The sequence below is a fragment of the Lontra canadensis genome, unplaced genomic scaffold (genome assembly GCF_010015895.1).
Source record: "Lontra canadensis isolate GAN:19392208 unplaced genomic scaffold, GSC_riverotter_1.0 scaffold134, whole genome shotgun sequence".
Classification (NCBI taxonomy): Eukaryota; Metazoa; Chordata; class Mammalia; order Carnivora; family Mustelidae; genus Lontra; species Lontra canadensis.
In genome coordinates this window covers 2,178,428-2,198,142 of record NW_022631128.1, presented here as the reverse complement: position 1 = coordinate 2,198,142, position 19,715 = coordinate 2,178,428, and the positions used below count along the sequence as shown (strand labels likewise).

Sequence of the window (19,715 nt, the reverse complement as noted above, 5' to 3'; positions counted from 1 at the left end):
GATATGGTTTTATGGCTCCACTAGGCTTTTCAGTGAGTGTTTCCAAAGTCCCTCCTGTGTGCTGGGTCAGGCTTGGGCCCTTACGTATGTGAATCTTCCTGGCCAACAGGGAGAGGAGGGATGTGACTACCCATTTTGCAGGCGAGAAGAATGAGACTCACAGAGCTTTGGTGGGATTTGAACCAGAGCCCATGGGACATCTTGATGACCCAGGCCCAACTTGGAGGCCTGGCCAGGCCAGGGCTGGCGGGTGGCAGGGGCACACTCACTCAGTGCCCCACTGGGGCTTACGCCAGCTCCGGCCTGCCCTGGGGCAGCAGATAAGTCTTATCAGATGGAGGAGACTGTGGCTGTTGGCTCCGCGGTAACAGGCTGTCTTGGGATGGGGGGCGGGGCTGGGGGGGCACCCAGGGACAGCGGCCTCAACTTGTTGCCCGCCATGCTGCTTTGGAGGCGGGAAACAGGTGGGACCCAGGGTTGGTTTCTCCGCGGGTCCTTGAGGAGCAGGCTAGGGGGGGGGAACGGAAGAAGACCTGAAGGGATCGAGAAGGGAGAGGGGCGGAGAGCAAGAGGCAGAGACAGAGAGAGATGGGAATGGGGAGACTCAGGAAGAAAAAGGGACACGACTAGAAGGAGGCAGAGAGGGTAAGGAGAGGAGGGAGAGATGGCGAGAGAGACCCAGTGACAAAGATCTACAGAGAGAGGCAAAGAGAATGAGAGGACAGAAGGGGAAAGATAGAGCCCCAGAGTGACAGAGGCCGAGAACACAGGGTGAGAAAACCTGGGAAGGGAGACAGAGACAGACAGAGATTCACGGACAGAGTCTTGGAGGAAGTCCATGAGACCCCACGTGTCAACCTGGGATAGGCTCTGGGCCGGTGGTGCTGGGGTGGAGGGGACAGGGCCATATGGGTTGATGTGGACCCATGTGATCTGTGGCTCTCCCCTCAACTGCTGAGAGGGGCCTCCAGAACCCCTGCACCTCAGTCCCCACCTTTCTACCCTGTCCCACCTCCCCCAGAGAGGAACAACAGTGATGGCAGCCAGTATTTCATGCTGACACAGACCACAGGCCAGGTCTGTCCTGAGCACTTCCTCTGTGTAAAATCAATGGACTCACGCCCACATGAGGTGTCCAACTTGGCTCCCCATAGAGCAGGGCTAAGACCACCCAGTGGTGGTCCAAGGACTCCATAGGACGGAGTACTGTCCTGACCACCCATTCTACAGATGGGGAGACTGAGACCTGCCAAGGGCACAGGACACTGATGGAGCCCTGGGTCAGTGCAGCCTGCTCCCCCACCAGCTGCCCAAGAAGGAGCTTCCTGTCATCCTCTTGCCTCCATGGGCCTCGTCCTCATAAGCAAAATGGGAGGTTTGAGGAGGAAAAAGAGCATGGCTATGACTTTGCGTTTATTGACCTCCTGCTGTGTGCAATGTCCTGTGCTGAGCCCTCATAAGTGAGAAGAGGGGGGGTGAAAACCTCTATGACTTAAGGGGCAGTGTTTTTGGGACTTCCACTTTGGAGCCAACCCCCCACCCCCGTCGTTCATAACCTGCCCTCACCACGGAGGGGCTGCATGGCCTTGGTCAAGTTACCAGCCCCCCTTGGACCTCAGTTCCTCATCTGTAGAGATGGGGTAGTAACAGTGGCTACTCTGGAGGGGGATTGGGACAGCTAAATGAGATTTAATCCACTGAGTGATTTTAACTTGTTTGAATCTGAGATCTCATTAAATGTTAAGTATTCTTATTGATTTACTGTGTACCTACTGTATACAAGGGATGATACTTGATCCTTTTTTTTTTACTAGCACTACTAATTCTAGTAATAATGCTAATAACGTGACACCCATACCAATTTTAATTCCTAATCTTAATTCTAATATTGATACTAATCTTAGTGCTAGTAATACTGATATTAATTCTAAATCTAATCATCATTATTCTAATTCTATCCACAACTGTACAAATACGGATGCTAATTCTGATACGAATACTTTCCCTTTTTTAGCACTAATATCCTAATAACAATAGCAGCACACAGTTCACTGAGCTGCCCCAGGCACTGTGCTAAGTGCTCTCCCTACTTAATTTTATCCCATTCTCACCATGGTGATATAAGTGCACATAATTGCTGGGAGTGGGCTCAGACAAATGAAGATGTCCATACAAGAGCTTGTGCTCTTGTCTGAGCTCTGACACTGATTTGCTGCATGATTCCTGGGCAGGTCACCCTCTGAGCCTCAGTTTCTTTGCCTGGGTAACGGGTACAATCATAGAACCCACAGCAAACGTTGTTGAGAAGACCACTCGACACAGGTCCTGCCCAGCAAGCCACAGAGGATGAGCTCTGTAGTGGTAACTCTCTTCGTTGTTATTTTTTATTAGAAACAGCAGTTGCAATATTAGGAGTGAGGTAGGGAAATCTGTTGTCCTCAGGAAGGTCGGGCCGGAGGCATGTCTCAGACAAGAGTTTGGACACTGGACTCAGCCTATTTCTTCGTAACCAGAGCTGAAAAAAGCCTAAGGAAGGGAAGTAAAGGGTGGGGAGTGGGGGCCTCAGAACCCCGGCTCCGTCAAGAGTCAGAAACCCTGAGGCTCTGAGGCCAGGCTCACCCCATTCCCTCCCCCATCCCTGTGGAGGGGGCACAGGCCCAGAAGTCTGCGGCGACAGTTCAGCCAGGAGGGAGGCAGCTGGGAGTGGGCAGATAAGGGAATCAGCAGGGCCAGGCCAGGCTTTGGGAGAGACCCAGGGGGTGGGGGTGGGGTGTCCGGGTCAAGCGTCCCCTCTGTCAGGCCTCCATTTGAGGCTCAGCCCCAACATCCTCTCTTCCTGGAAGGCTCTTCTGACTTGTTCCCTTCGCCCTGGCATCTTCTGAGGTTCTAGAGCTTATTTGTACCTCATCGAGACGAGTCCACCAAGCCAGAGGCAGAACCTAATTCCCCTTGGTCTCCATCGCACAGAGAAGCACGTCAACCAGAGCCTGGCTAAGGAGTCCAACGTTTGTCTCAGAACTGAGCTGTTTTATTTTTATTTTTTTAAGAGACAAGTATAAAGGATACTGTAACAAACTTTCACCTTTGTCAAACATTAATATTTTGCCTTATTTGCTTCAGATGCTTTTGAAAGACATATATTCAGATCCAGCTGAAGTTCTTATACAAAGTCCATTTCCTCTCTCCTTCCACTACCTCGAGTTTGGGGTTTGTCTCCCTCGTGAGTATTTTCATTCCCTTACTATGTGTGCATGTATCAGTAAACAGCTTATGATACCGGGGGTTTTTGGCTTGGTTTTGAACTTCATATACACGGAATAACATGGCTTATGTTTCTTTTGTTCGGCATAGTGTCTGCAACATTCACCCACACGCTGTCATGTGTATTAATAGTTCTTTTTTATTAAGATGTCATTTGCATACCACAAAATCCACCCTTTGAAGTGTACATTTCAGTGGTTTTTATATTCATATCGTTGTACAGCTATCACCACTGCCTAATTCCAGGACATTTTCATAATCCCAAAAAGAAGGCTGTACCCATTTTAGCAGACATTCCCTATACTGTTATCCCTAGAAACCACTAATCTGTCTGTCTCATGGATTTGCCTATTCTGGACTTTTTGTATGAACAGAATCATATAATATATGGCCTTTTGTGACTGGCTTCTTTCACTTTGCACAAAGTTTCCAAGGTTCTCTCACATCTTAGCATGGATTAAACTACTTCATTCCTTTGTACGACTGAATGATCTATTGTATGGACATTCAACATTACACTTGTCCATCCAATGAACTGACGTTTTGGGGAGGGTCATGAATAATACTGCTATGAACGTTCATATTAAAGGTTTTTATGCAGACATATGTTTTCAGTCCTCTTGGGTACACACCTAGAAATGGAATCGTGGACCTGTTGGGAGAGGCAGGTAGAGGGAAAAGCAGGCATGGGACTTGATTCCGGGACCCTGGGATCATGACCAGAGCTGAAAGCAGGGGCCCAGCCATCTGAGCCACCCAGGGGCCCCAGTATGAGTTCTTTATATATTCTGGGTCCTAATCATTTATCAGATAATGGGATTTGAAAATAGTTGCTCCTATTTTAGGGTTGTCCTTTCACTTTGTTGTGTCCCTTGAAGCACAAAAGCTTTTAGGTTTGATGAAGTGCAAGTTGACTTTGGTTGTTTATGCATTACATGTTGTCTAAGAAACCATTGTCTAATCCAAAGTCATGAAGATTTATGCCTGTGTTTTCTTCTAGCAGTTTAATAGTTTTAGCTCTTACATTCATGTCTTTGATTTTTTTTTTAGTTAATTTTTGTATATGGTGTGAAATAGGGGTCCAGTTTCGTTCCTTTGCATGTGGATGTCCAGTTGTCCCAGCACCATTCTTTTATATTTTAGAATGTATGCATGTTCAACTTTAATTTTTTAAAAGATTTTATTTATTTATTTGACAGAGATCACAAGTAGGCAGAGAGGCAGGCAGAGAGAGACCGGGAAGCAGGCTCCCTGCTGAGCAGAGAGCCTGATGTGGGGCTCGATTCCAGGACCCTGGGATCATGACCTAGCTGAAGGCAGAGGCTTAACCCACGGAGCCACCCAGGCACCCCCAACTTTAAGTTTTTAACATCTTAATTTAATTTTATTTTTTTCATGTTCCGAGATTCATTGTTTATGCACCACACCCAGTGCTCCATGCAATACGGGCTCGCCTTAGTACTCACCACCAGGCTCACCCAACCCCCCCATCCCCTCCCCTCCAAAACCCTCAGTTTGTTTCTCAGAGTTCATAGTCTCTTATGGTTCATCTCCCCCTCCAGTTTCCCCCAATTCACTTTTCCTTTCCTTCTCCTAATGTCCTCCATGTTATTTGTTATGCTCCACAAGTAGTGAAACCATATGATAATTGACTCTCTCTGCTTGACTTATTTCACTCAGCACAATCTCCTCCAGTCCCATCCATGCTGATACTAAAGTTGGATATTCATCCTTTGTGATGACTGCGTAATATTCCATTGTCTATATGGATCACATCTTCTTTATCCATTAGTCTGCTAAAGGACATCTTGGCTCCTTCCAGTTTGGCAGTTGTGGATACTACTGCTGTGAACATTTTTTTTTTAAAGTGGACTTTTAAAAAGATTTTCTTTACTTGTTTATCAGAGAGAGAGGGACAGAGAGAGCACAAGCAGGGGGAGCAGCAGGCAGAGGGAGAAGCAGGCTCCCGGTTGAGCAAGGAGCCTGATGTGGGGCTCGATATCAGGACCCCGGGACCATGAGCTGAGCCGAAGGCAGATGCTTAAGTGACTGAGCCACCCAGGCAATCCCCACAGCACCATTTGTTAAAAAGACTATTCTTCCTCCATTGAATTGCCTAGGCACGCTTGTCAAAAATGAGTTGCCCATAGTGTCTAAGTTTATTTCTGGACTCTCTGTTCTATATCTACTCTTGTGCCAGTACCACTCAGTCTTGATTATTATAACCATGTACTATGCTTTTAAATCGGGAAGTGTGAGTCTTCCAACTGTGTTTTTCTTTTCTTTCCTTTTCTTTTCTTTTAAGATTTAACTTAATTTTTTGACAGAGAAAGACACAGCGAGAGAGGGAACACAAGCAGGGGGAGTGGGAGAGGGAGAAGCAGGCTCCCTGCTGAGCAGGGAGCCCAATGTGGGGCTCAATACCAGGACCCTGGGGTCATGACCTGAGCCGAAGGTAGACACTTAACTGACTGAGCCACCCAGGTGCCCCCAATTATGTTTTTCTTCAAAATTGTTGGAGCCATTCCTAGCATTTTCATATGAATTTTAGTATGAGTTTGTCAATTTCTGCAAAGAAGCAGGCTGGGATTCTGATCGGGATTGCACCAAACCTGTAGATCAATTTGGGGAGTATTGCCATCTTAGCACTATGAAGTTTTCAATCCATGTATAGAATATGTGATGTCTTTTTAAAAAAGATTTTATTTATTTATGAGAAAGAGAAGACAAGTAGAGAGAGCAGCAGAGGAAGAGTGAGAAACAGGCTCTCTGCTGAGCAGGGAGCCCGATATGTGACTCGATCCCAGGACTCTGGGATCATGACCTGAGCCAAAGGCAGATGCTCCACTGACTGAGCCACCCAGGAGCCCGTATTTAATTTCTCTAAATAGCATTTTATAGTTTTAAGTGTATAAGTCTTACCCATCTTGTGTTAGATACATACTAAATTTATTCTTTTTCATGCTATCATAAATGGAATTGTTTTCTTAATTTCATCTTTGGATTGTTCATTGCTAGTGTATAGAAATATGATTAAGTCTTGGGGCACCTGGGTGGCTCAGTGGGTTAAGCCTCTGCCTTTATATCAGGTCATGATCTCAGGGTCCTGGGATCGAGCCCCACCTCGGGCTCTCTGCTCAGCAGGGAGCCTGCTTCTCCCTCTCTCTCTGCCTGCCTCTCTACCTACTTGTGATCTCTCTCTCTGTCAAATAAATAAATAAAATCTTTAAAAAAAATGATTGAGGGGCACCTGGGTGGCTCAGTGAGTTAAAGCCTCTGCCTTCAGCTCAGGTCATGATCCCAGGGTCCTGGGATCTAGCCCCACATCAGGCTCTCTGCTCAGCAGGGAGCCTGCCTCCTCATCTCTCTCTGTCTGCCAAATAAATAAATAAAATCTTTTTAAAATTTTAAAACAAAATAAAAAATAAAAAAATGATTAAGTCTTGTATGATCTAGTATCCGGCAACCTTGCTGAGCTCATATGTATATAATAGTTTTGTTGTGGGTTCCTTGAGATTTTCTCTGTATAAGATCATGTCATCTGCAAATAATGGTAGTTTTACTTCTTTTTTCCAATCTGGATACTTTTTCTGACCTAATTGCCCTGGCTAGAACCTCTAGTACATTGTTGAATAGAAGTGGTAAGAGGGGACATCCTTGTCTTGTTCCTGATCTCCAGGAGAAAGTTTTTAGTCTTCTGTCATTAAGTATGATATTGGCTATAGGATTTTGTAGATTCACTTTATCAGTTTGAGGAAGTCTTATCTGGTTCTAGTTTGTTGAGTGTTTTTATCATGAAAGGTTGTTGAGTTTTGTCAAATGCTTTTTCTGCCTCTGTTGAGAAGATCTTTTGGTTTTTGTCCTTTATTAATATGGTATATTACATTGATTGATTTTATTATGTTGAACAAATCTTGGATTCCTGGGATCAATCCCACTTGGTCATGGTGTATAGTCCTTCTTATATATTGCTGAATTCTCTTGACTAGTATTTTGTTGATGATTTTTGCATCTATATTCATAAGAGATATTGGTCTGTAGTTTTCTTGATGTGTTTGTGTCTGGTTTTGGTATTAGGTTAGTGCTGGCCTTGTGAGTTTATTCCTTTTTATGGCTGAGTCGTATTCCATGGAATATGACATTCCATGGAATGGCTATGCCGTAGTTTGTTTATTATTTTTTTAAAGATTTTATTTATGTATTTGACAGAAATCACAAGTAGGCAGAGAAGCAGGCAGAGAGAGAGGAGGAAGCAGGCTCCCTGCTGAGCAGAGAGCCCAATGTGGGGCTAGATCCCAGGACCCTGGGATCATGACCTGAGCCGAAGGCAGAGGCTTTAACCCACTGAGCCACCCAGGCGCCCCTACCATAGTTTGTTTAAATATTGTTTATATATATATATATATATATCATATATATATATATGATATATATAACACATATTATATATAATATATAATATTATATTATATTAATATAATATACGTTGTTAATATATATAAATATTGTTAATACATATAATATATTATATATATATAACACAGAAAAGATTGGAAACAACCCAAATGCCCATCAGCAGATTGGGTTGTTTCCAATCTTTTCTGTGTTACAGCAGATCTGCAATTTACAAACTGATATTCCTCTATGTACACAAAAGTGAAGTTTCTCCAGGGGCAGAAGGTATCAGCCTGTCCATCATCTCCCCGTCCATCTCCCCGTCCATCTCCCCGTCCATCTCCCCATCCATCTCCCCGTCCATCCACACATCCACCCACCCACCCAACCAGCCAGCCAGCCATCTATGTACCCATTTATACATTCACCCATCTGCCATCCACTCTCCTTCCTTTCCTCTCCCTCTCTCACCTCCTCCCTCCCTCCCTCCCGACCTCCCTCCCGACCTCCCTTCCTTCCTTCTTTCCTTCCTTCCTCTCTCCCTCCCTTCTACTTCTTTCTTCTTTCCTTTCATAAATCATCTATCTCCAGGCATGTGACTCTGGGTCCAAGGGAAGCTGTCTTTAAAAATAGACAGGAAGTGTGGCCCGGGGGCCCTGGGTGCCTGGCTGCTGGGTGGCCTCTGAGTCTAGGTGGCCTCTGTGGCCTGGGGTCAGCAGCGCTGGGGGCCGGGACCAGGGGCACCCCGGGGACACTGCGCCCTTGCCAGGCGCCACAGGAGTGGGAAGTTCCCTGGGTTCTGTACCCAGAGAACAGCAGGAGCAACCGCCAAACGCTGCTGTCCTATGACGGGCTCAGCCAGTACATATGGGTGCTTAGTGAGCGAATGGTGCTGTTCCCTGGCAAGAGGTTATTCGAATATGCTTTGTTCTATAAGGAAAGATTGATGTTTCAGATTGAGCAAGCCACCAAGCAGTGCTCCAAGATCACCCTGACAGCCCCTGGGACCCTCTAGACATTCCTCAGCAAGCCACCTCTGAGGACAAGTACTCCATAGGGGCCCCAGGAGCGGATCGCTGTCTGGGGGTGGGGGGGGCTGGCAGAAAGCCAGCTAGCTCATATGAAACCTGGATTGGCATTTATACAGTCAGAGTGTTATCCTGTCCAGGAAACCTTCGCCCAAAGGTACAGTGTAATACCATCCACACAGTTTTTCAACATACAGCTGGGCATTAAAGACCCCTCGGTTTACCCCACCGAGGGCCTGCCAGACGGCCCGGCCAGAGAGGACGAGCAAGAGCTGGACCCAGTAAGCCTGCGAGTGCACAGGTGGCAGCACTGGCCATCACCCCCGGCTCAAGAAGGACTTGAGACTTGAGAAAAAAGAGACTGACTGGAGAGCACTATCATAATTGTAGGAAGAGAAGCATTGCTGTGGGTGTATTTGTTATGTATACGTGATTTCGCCCACTCAAGCTATGTTTGCCAAAGGTAAAGGAATGGGCTGGAGAACGTGTGGCAACCTGAACGGAAGAGATGGCCAAGGTGGAGATTTCAGAGGTCTGTGTACAGCCCGCGGGGGTGCTGGGCCTGCTGCATGTGCAGGGATATCTAAGCGCAGGGGCATAGACTGGGTGAGCAGTGGCAGCAGCCCTTTGCCTTGGCAGGGAGGAGGGTTTCACGACCCACATTACTGGCCGTTGCTGGGTTGCTGCCATTGGTGATAACAAAATAAAGACCAGATGTAGTCGGCGGCAGTATTAGTTTTTGAGTGCCCTACAGATAATGGCTCCTTCATTGCCTGCCCTGCCTCCTGCTCCCTTGGCCACTGACACAGCGATTCCTTGAAGTCCCTTCCGGACTTAGGGCATTACCTAATTCACGTAAATTTGGGGAGGAAACGAAAGGCTCTAAGACAAAGCAATCTTTCTTCAAGGAGACATTTCAAATGAGAGTTTGAAAATCTTTTTTTTTAGATTTTATTTATTTGACAGACAGAGGTCACAAGTAGGCGGCGGGGACTGGGTGGGGAGCAGGCTCCTCACTGAGCGGGGAGTCTGACAAGGGGCTCAATCCCAGGACCCCGGGATCATGACCTGAGCCAAAGGCAGATGGTTAACTAACTGAGCCACCCAGGCACCCGCAGGTTATATTATTTTAATAAACATTTAATTGTAAAACTAAGCCAATAATAAAAAAAAAAAATAAAGTAGGAGACCCGCTACAGCTTTTGGCAGAGCCTTTCACATGCTGGAACTCTCATCCTGATATATTGTCTCTTCCCAGCCTTTTTGGGGCTCTTTGGGTGTTCACTCATAGGTGGCTGAGCTACCAGCTGGGGGCTGTTTCGAAACCAGAGTCCATAAGACTAGGGGCTCGCTCACCTCAGGAGACCCTCAGACATGGCTCCTTCATCCGTCACTCATTCATTCAGGAAGCCGTACTCTTCCCCTGCCTTTCTGCCTGCCTCGCTTGCGGGTTCCTCGTTTCAGAACTCTAAATGTCCTTGGACCTCTTCTCTAGTTGACATTTTCTCTCTTGGCGAACTCATCTCTGTCTCTGTCTTCAGAATATCTCCGTGATCTAACCACTTTTTATCACCTCCCCTGCGAGCACCAGCATCGCTCGCTCAGGCCATTGCAGTTGCCTCCCCATCACGGTTCCCCTGCTTCCGCCTTCCTCCCTATAGCCACTGTCCTCACAGCAGCCGAAGGGAGCCTGTTAAATCCTGAGTCAGATCATGGCCCTCCTCCGCTCAAGACCCTTCCTTCCGAGGCTACATGATCTGTCCCCCACCTGCCCTCTGATCTCACCTCCTGCTCCCACCCCCCCACCCCCCGCCCCACACACTCACCGCTGCCTCTGCACTGGCCTCCTCACTGTTTCCCACACACTGCCACGCTTCAGGGCCTTGGCCCTGGTGCCCTCTGCCTGTTCTGCTCTTCCTTTAGCTCTTGGAGCCACTCCCTCCCTCATCTCCTCGGATCCGCGCTCAAATGGCTCCTCAGTGAAGATGGTCCTCTGACCGTCCCCTTACACATCAGAAACTGCCCCAGCAATTTTTAGCCACGTTTCCTCTTTTCCATGTTTTCTTTTTCTCTAAAAGCATTTCTCATCCTCTATCATACTTCATATTTTCCTTACTTAATTTTATTTATTCTCTCTCTGCCACTAGAACAGCAGCTCCCCAAACCTGGATATGCTTATCTCTTCTGTTCAACACTGTCTCCCTAGTGTCTGGAACAGGGCCGAGCACACAGTAGGTGCTCAATATGTGTTTATTAGTTGACTGAATGGATGGTGTTGGTGGCCGGCGGGGAGGACAGACACAGATGATGTTTGTCCTTGTCTGTCTGCTCTGTCAGGAGCTGAGCCTCAATCGAAACGAGTCTGGACCTAACTGATCCAAAGGTAGAAAGGACTGCATACCCTAGGGGTGTGGTCAGAGGAGACACTCCAGGAAGAGGTAGTGTCATCTGGGGTGCTCCTTGAAGCTTCCATGGGACTCGCATAGATCTTGAGGTTCAGCAAGGCCTCTGGGCTGGAGGACACAGGAGGCAGCACTTGGAAGGGGTGAGGTGAATTCTAAACGGATGAAAAAAGTTGGGCTCACTAACAAGGAGAAATCTGTCGGGACCCTGAATCCCAAGGGGATGACCCTGGATTTGGTCCCCAGAGATGTCGTACACTGGTCACTGCCCCCCAGACAGAGACCTCACACCCTAAACAAACATCCACCTGTAACCCTGAGACAACAGTAATGAAGAGATCATACTCACTGAGAGGTTATTAATTTATTAGGGGGAACCTTGGATGGGGGATATTCAGGGAGGTAGTTTTGGTCCCCAACCCAAATCAGCAACCCGCCCCCCTGGAGTAGGAAGAGTGAAATGCCCAGGTCTTTGGAGATTTCTGGGCTTAGGTGAGAGTTTGTAAGAAGGAAGGGAGAGGGAGGCATGGCAGGAACAGAATGAAGGAGGGCCAGCCCTGAATCATGGAGAGATATAGTTAGACACCTCAATTAGGTTTCCATCAGGGTCTCGGAAGTAGATGGACATAATGGGTCCTTTTGCCCCTGTTCTGGGGACCGGACCCTCCTCAATGGGAACTTCACAAGCCTGAAGTGGGAGGAAAATGCAAAAGTGATTCATCATAGTCCATAGGTGAGACCAAAATTTAATCCCCAGAAGGTCCCTGATGTCTTTCTGTCTTCATCTCCTGCCATTCTCCCCTCCCTCACTCTGCTCCAGCCACAGACCAGCCGTATGGCCTGGGGCATATACCTAACTGCTCTGTGCCTCACTTTCCTCATCTGTAAAGTGGAATGATAACAGTACCTAGTATTATCTAGTAAGTGGCAGTCAGAATTCAACCCAGGTAGTCTGGACCAAAGTCCATATTCTTAACCCCTAGGCTTTCTCCACTTTACTTCCAAATTAGCCTTTTTCACTGACACTTTCCAAAGGAAGATTATATACAAGAACTTAATCTGTGTTCCCCAAAAGGAGAAGCCATGCTTCCTTTACATGAAATCATTTTGAGTGTTGGACACAAAATTAAATATTCCCTTTTAAATCCTATTTCAATCCTTTTTTTAAAAATCCGTTTTGTTGGGGCGCCTGGGTGGCTCAGTGGATTAAAGCCTCTGCCTTCAGGTCATGATCCCAGAGCCCTGGGATCGAGTCCCGCATCGGGCTCTCTGCTCAGCAGAGAGCCTGCTTCTCTCTCTCTGCCTGCCTCTCTGCCTGCTTGTGATCTCTGTCAAATTAAAAAAAAAATCCGTTTTGTTTTGTTTTAACGAAGTGATCTCTACACCCAGTGTGGGGCTCAAACTCACAACCCCGAGATCAAGAGTTGCATATTCTTCTGATGAGCCAGTCAGGTGCCCCACATTTCAAACCTTCTGATTATACCAAGAAGAAAACCTCTGGTGGATGCTAACAAGTCCTTAGCACCTCCTCAACCATCTGCCAAATCTTCCTTTGTAATGTCAGGCCCAGAGAGTTCAGAGAAAGGAAGTGGATAAAATCTAACAACTGGTGGGGGTTTTTTGTTATTGTTTTTTAAGATTTTATTTATTTATTTGAGAGCATGCGCACTTGCAAGATAGAATATTAGCAGGGGGAGGGGCAGAGAGAGAGGAAGAAGCAGACTCTCCGCTGAGCAGGAGGTCCCAACTCGGGGCTCTATCCCAGGACCCTGGGATTATGAACTGAGCTGAAGGCAGGTGGTTAACTGACTGAGCCCCACGACTGGTGTTTTTATAGCTGTTTGTTTGTTTGTTTGTTTGTTTGTTTTTACAAGTTAACTTCCCTTTGTGTGAAGATATAATGGGCTTTTCATGTACTTGGTCAATTTTTGCTTTTTACAGAAATGCGTTTCTGTAAAAAGAATTTAAGTTTGTATTTTTTTTTTTACAAGAATGATGTAATGTGGGGCACCTGGGTGGCTCAGATGGTTAAGCGTCTGCCTTTGGCTCAGATGTCCTGGGATCAAGACCCACATCAGGCAACCTGCTCAGCAGAGAGACTGCTTCTCCCCCTCCCTCTGCCTCTCTCCCTTCTCATGCTCTCTCTGTCTCAAATGAATAAATAAAATCTTTTTTTTAAAGGATATAATGTTTCCCTTTATAATAGATTTGTTTACATGAAACAAGGATGTCAACAGAAATAATGAGCAAACAGTTGTGTACAAGCATTATCTGGAAGTGAGGAAACTTGTTCTGTCTGAAATTTGAGGAAGACCTGACGGGGTCATGCTTCTGTTTCCTCAGGACCAGACACAGCTTTCTAGAAAAGAACGGAGGTCCAGCTCACCTTAAGGTGCTGGACCATTTCCTCCAAAGGTGTCTCTGTGATCAGACATATATCCAGGGAGCCAGGAACTGGGTGAGCAGCTTTGGGTTCAAATTCCTTTCCCACCTCGTGGAGGTTCAATTTCTGTTCTCCAAAGCACAATGCTTTCCGGTCACCCTATTTTTAAAAAAAAGATTTTATTTATTTATTTAACAGAGAGAGAGAGAGAGAGAGAGAGACAGCGTACAAGAAGGGAGAACAGAAGGGAGAAGGAGAAGCAGGCCCCCCGCTAAGTAGGGAGCCTGATGCGGGCCTTGATCCCAGGACCCTGGGATCATGGTCCTAGCCAAAGGCAGATGCTTAATCATCAGGTCACACTATTTGGGGAGGAAGAACAACCGAGAAGTAAACCCCCAAGGTGAGCATGAGACAAAGCCACCTCCCTACCCCAACAAAGTTAAAACAAAGTACAATGGGGCTTCTTTTTTAATATTTTATTTATTTGAGACAGAGAATGAGAGAGAGAGAGAGAGCACGAGATGGGGGAGGGTCAGAGGGAGAACCAGACTCCCCGCTGAGCAGGGAGCCCGATCTCCCTGAGGACCCTGAGATCATGACCTGAACTGAAGGCAGACAGTTAAACGACTGAGCCACCCAGGAGCCCCTACAATGGGGCTTTTAATGAAACACAACAGCCCTTTGCCCCATCCCAGTCCAGTCTCATTCCCTAGAAGCAACTGTTTTCAGCGTGTGCGTGTGTGTGTATTTCTTCTGGAAATTATTTGCATTATCTTTAAATAATATGTAAATGCTGCCCATGGCAGAGACAGCAATTTTTCTTAATATACATTTACTTAGGGTACAATAAAATATATATTTCTCCCTTTTTTCTTATAAACAACCCAAATTTCAATGGAGTCAGTTTTGTACCCGGCTTAAAAAGCCTACATTTTCCCAGCATTCCTTGGTGGGGGAGGCAGCCATGTAAGATGGACTGGACAATGGGATGGAAGCAGAGGTTGTGGGGGGAGCTTCTGGAAACCTCCCAGTCCCCCTGAGCTGGCAGTTCTCTGCCATTCATGTCCTCCTCCTTCCCAGCCTCTGCATGAACCCCAACTTTCTACAGGAGTTGTTAAATGAGAAAAAAAGAAAACTCAATCTTCTTTCACCCACTGTTCCTTGAGTTTTCTCCTATGTACCTCCAGACACAGTTGGTGACTGATAATGGGCAACTTTAGACATTTTCTTGATTTAGCAAATTGATTTAGGAATTTGTGACATTTCCACTCCTCTCCCTGCTCTGATAAACAAGAATTTAGCTCATCCATGTTACTACCCTTCCCAATAGAATTCTGTCATCACTTGTAGTTCCTCTTTTAGTTCCTTTATAATTTTTAAAAGACATACATACATCTTTATGTTTTGATAGATGAACTACAGCTAATGTCTCACTGGCCCTCCTAGCCTCTTCGTGTCCCCTCCCTCGCCACCTCTTCCCTTTCTTTTATCATTTTCCTGTTTCTTTCTCTTCTATCATCATGGCTGATGCCACATCCATTCTATCATAAAATGACCTTATTTCACTTTTTTTCCTTGGCTCGCTCTCTTTCTTGGGACCTCCCCCCGCCCCGACTTGTTCTAAACCAGACTGAGTGTTTTCTAGGCATCTTTCTGGGATCTTCCTCTTGGGATCTGCTGTGCCCTGACTTTGATGTCTTCCCTATTCCTGGCTTAATCACGTGCTTTGATGTGGCATGCTCTTGAGTAATTTTCAAAACAAGTGGGCAAAGTTTTAGACTCTTTCTATATCTATGATTTTTTAAAGGAAACTGTAAGTCCAACGTGGACTTGAACTCACAACCCTGAGATCAAGAGTCATATACTCTACAGACTGAGCCAGCCAGGTGCCCCCATATTTCTAAGAATGTTTTATTCTATACTCACCTTGGTTAGTAGTTTGGCTGGACATAGAATTTCCCCTCAAAATCTTGAGATTGTTCTATTGTCTTCTGGTCTCTGACTCTTAGGCAATTTGGTATCTGCTTATTTCTTTTCCCTTTATCGTTGAACTACTTTTCTTTTCTTTTTCTTTCTTTCTTTCTTTCTTTTTTTTTTTTTTTTACAGTACGCTCCATGCCCAGTGTGGGGCTTGAACTTATGACCCTGAAATCAAGAGTGGCATGCTCTATTGACTGAGCTACTTTTCTTTTTAACCTCTTTGAAAGATCTTAGGATTTGGATATTCATTTCCACTTTGATGTTCTATAATTTCATATGAACATATCTAATGTGCTGGATACTTAGTTAACCCTTTCTGGATAAAGACTGGAAAATTCTCTTGCATTATTTTTATGTCATTTACCTCCCCTTCTTTTTCTCAATTCTGTCTCTGGAAGTTCTGCCTTCAGAGTTTGGAATCTCCACATTGATCCTTTCAATTTGCCTCACAGATTTTCTGTGGGGTGTTTTTAGGGGGAGGGATTAAGAGTATTATAACCAAATTCTGCTTCACTTGCAGTTTGTACTTGAGAAAGTGATTACCTTGAAAGTTGTGACTTCCATGCCCAGGATCTTGGAATAAAACATGGTGGTGTCTTTGATACTCTTTACTGTCATCACAATGTGGTCAATTCTTTGGATAAGGCATGGTGAAAGAGTCTGACTGCTGTTCCTCCATGACTTAAAAAAGAAAACAATTCAAAAGAGTTCACATTGCCACTGGTCACACCCATGTTTCCCGTTTCCTTCTCTTCACCTCCCCTCATCTCCACAAGGACCATACTTCCTCCTCAAGCCCGTTTCTAAGGGAAAGTCCTGGAAGGAAACTGAGTAGCGTCTTTAAAAAAAAAGATTTTTATTTATTTGATAGAGAGCGAGAGCATAAGCAGGGGAAGCAGCAAAGAGAGAGGGAGAAGCAGACTCCCCACTGAGCAGGGAACCTGATGTGGGCACGATTGCAGGTCTCTGGGATCATGACCTGAGCCAATGGCAGACGCTTATGAATCCATACATGGGTGGTAAGTTTCAATTCAAGTGGGCGCTCGGGTGGGTCAGTCAGTTAAGCGTCTGCCTTGACTACTCTATACTGTCTTCTTGTTCTCTTTCCCCTTGTAGAGAGATAGAGATGAAGTTAAGGGATAAGATGAAGACCAAGACCAAACCCTATCCTGTGGTCCCCAAGCTGGAATTCTTCTCTTTTGCAAGGAATGACAAGACACAGAGGAGGCCCAACCTTATGAGTACAAGCCCTCTGTTGGCCAGTTTAACCCAATCCCCTTTATCTCACTCCTTAGCTATGCCAGGACAGGAAGGGAGCATCTCAGATGATATAAATGTTTCTAGGCATGTGTGTTTACAGATCCACCTTGAAGCCCAATAGGAAGACAACACCTCCCTCATTCTTACTTCATGCCCTCACACACTTCCCATCTGATCTTTCTCTTGATTTGCATTCTTTTTTTAAAAAAATATTTTATTTATTTATTTGACAGAGATCACAAGTAGGCAGAGGGGCAGGCAGAGAGAGAGAGAGGAGGAAGCAGGCTCCCTGCCAAGCAGAGAGCCCGATGCGGGACTTGATCCCAGGACCCTGAGATCATGACATGAGCCGAAGGCAGAGGCTTGATTTGCATTCTTTAGTAATTTGTATATTTACACGACATTGGCTACAGAAATATAAGGTGCCTGTGGTCTGGCACTGTAGCAGAATATTATGGTTAAAAGAAGAGACCCTGGGACCCAGACTGATGTTTAATTAATCTCTCTATGCCTTGGTTTTCCCTTCTGTAAAATGCGCATGATTTTAGACATAGAAGATTATCATGACCACTTAAAAAAACAGTTGGATTTTTAAGGACTTTGAACAATGCCTGGCACATAGCAAGTAGTATAAGAGTTCACGGTGATGATGATGATGTTATCGGGGTCATCTTGTTGAATTTCAGACTCCCTAGCATGGTCCCTAGTCTCTACAGCCTCATCCATCTCAAGCTACATTGCCTCTTTGCCTGTTCCTCATAAGGACCATCTTTGTATCTTTGGCCACAGAGCCTTATGCATATCTAACGCAATGCTAATATCTGTCTCTCCAACTAGATGATAAGGTACATAAGGGCAGAGATTTCTCTCTGTTTTGTTCCCCACTGTGTCCCAAACAACTAGCAGATGTTCAATATTTGTTCAATTAGTAGATATCTACTACAACATTTAGGTCCAGTGCCTAGCACAAAGTCTGACTTCTGTTCTCTCCTATCCTATCCTATCCTATCCTATCCTATTTTGTGCCACCCTATACTATTTTATTCATTTCATTCCACTGTGTTCAATTCCATTCAAACCATGACATTTTGAACAATTGATTGCACTGAGGTCCAGCTTAAAAAAAAAACACTGTGCAGTTCTAGTCTTATCAGTGGAGGAAGCATTAGCAAAGTTGCTGAGCTCTGCTGTCCTCATGGATACAGAGGATCCGTGGGAACACACAAACAGTAGAATGAGAAATTGACCTTTGGACTCCATTGAAAATAAAGTTATATATTAAAAACCTTTTAACGTCTGTAGGATCTGTCACAGCATCCCCTTTTCAGTCCTGATATTAGTACTTTATATTTTTTTTCTCTTAATTGCTTGAGAGAAAAGAGGAATTATTAATATTTTATTAATGTGTTCAAAGAGCCAAGTTATGACCTTGTTACCATATCCAATGGATGCTTGCTTTCTGTTTCACCGGTTTCTGCTCTTATCTTTGTAATTCCTTCCTTCCACTTTCTCGGGGTTCAATTTGCTGTTCCTTTTCCAGCTTCCTGATATGGAAGCTTAACTCATTGGTTTTCAACTTTCCTGATCTATGCATTTAGAACTATAGATTTCCCCCTATGCAGTGCTTTAGCTGCAACCTGCCACTCCCACAATTTTAGTAGTATATTGGAAATCAACTCAATCCATCCCTCCCATTTTTCAATGCCCTGCAAGCTTAGACTCACTCCCCAGATCCTGTTTTGCAGGATCCTTACAAATCCTTACAAATTCAAGGATGAGCAGGGCTGGTTCTCTTAAAGAACTGGAAGAAGGCCAGTGTGGTTCAAAATCCAAGAGTGAGTGAGGGATGAACAGACAGGGAAGACAAGGGACAGATAGTTCCGGGTTGTCGACGTAACATTAGGGAGGCCGGTTTATAAAAGGATCCTCGGGACATAGGAATCATATAAGACTGACTTTGTGCCAAGCCCTGTTCTAAGCACTACACAAAATACATTTTATTCCTCACAGTGACTCTCTATATAATAGAGTGCCCAGAACACGAGGCCCTCCTATTCAAGGTTTCCTTCAGGGTGAACCTCAAGGTCGGTGCCCAGTTTCCTGGTCCCTTCCCACGCTGCCCCGTCAGGATGTTCCTGGCGTCACCCTGAGGGAGCAGAGTGGTCAGTCGGCAGCCCAGACCCGTTGTTGCAGACATGGTGCTGTCTGGACGTGTTAGAACAGGGCCTTTCCGTGTCCCTCTGCTGCCCTCTGCTTGTATTTGAAAGAGAAAGAGAAGGTTGGGAAATTGAATGTCAGCACCCCAGGATAGCCCACAAAGGAGGGAAGCAGGTTACCAGGCCTGGGCTGGGGGCTGCCCAGCCTTGGTGTGAACACCCATGCCCCAGCCCCTGAGACCTGGGGCTACTCACCTGCTTCTGGAAAGTTCGGCCCCACATCCTGGCTGGCAGCATGGCAGGCAAGGTGTCCTTGCCCTGGAGCCTTCGGACAACCCTCTGGCTCCATGCCCAGAGACCAAGGGGCAAGAATGGGAGAGCCACGGGCTGAGGAATGCTGGTCGTGACAGAGGCAGGCAGTGCAAGTACAAGGACTCTGACAACTCAGGGCCCCGAAAGTAAAAGCTCGAGATCTGACTTCGTCAGCTCAGGCCGCCATAACAAAGTACTACAGACTAGGGGGCTTTAACAACAGAAATGAACTCTCTCACAGTTCTATGGGGCAGAAGTCTGAGATCGGAGTGCCAGCAGGGTCACAGGGTCATGTGGCTGGTGACGTCTCTCTTCCCGGCTTGAGGATGACAACTTTCTCTCTGTGTCCTCATGCAGTGGAATGAAAGAGCAGGCTCTCTGGTCTCTTCTTGTAAGGGCACTCACCCCATCATGAGGACCCCACCCTCATGACTTCATCCAAACCCTGATCACCCCCACCCCACAGAGGCTTCACCTCCTAATACCATCACTTTGGGGGCTGAGACTTCAACATATGAGTTTGGGGGGACACAAACAT

General features: G+C 45.9%; 1 protein-coding gene and 1 pseudogene across 1 annotated transcript; one reads left to right on the top strand and one right to left on the bottom strand.

Annotated features, from left to right (window-relative positions):
• The first annotated feature begins 5,488 nt into the window (after positions 1–5,488).
• LOC116858283 lies at positions 5,489–8,969 on the top strand (annotated as a pseudogene).
• Positions 8,970–11,431: 2,462 nt separating this feature from the next.
• GLOD5 (glyoxalase domain containing 5) lies at positions 11,432–19,323 on the bottom strand. The gene is made up of 4 exons (XM_032843028.1): positions 19,121–19,323; positions 15,993–16,130; positions 13,473–13,628; positions 11,432–11,774 (listed from the first exon to the last, which is right to left on the bottom strand). The coding sequence occupies exons 1-4, from the start codon at positions 19,160–19,162 to the stop codon at positions 11,649–11,651; spliced, it is 462 nt and encodes a 153-aa protein (XP_032698919.1). The 5' UTR covers positions 19,163–19,323; the 3' UTR covers positions 11,432–11,648.
• Positions 19,324–19,715: the final 392 nt, after the last annotated feature.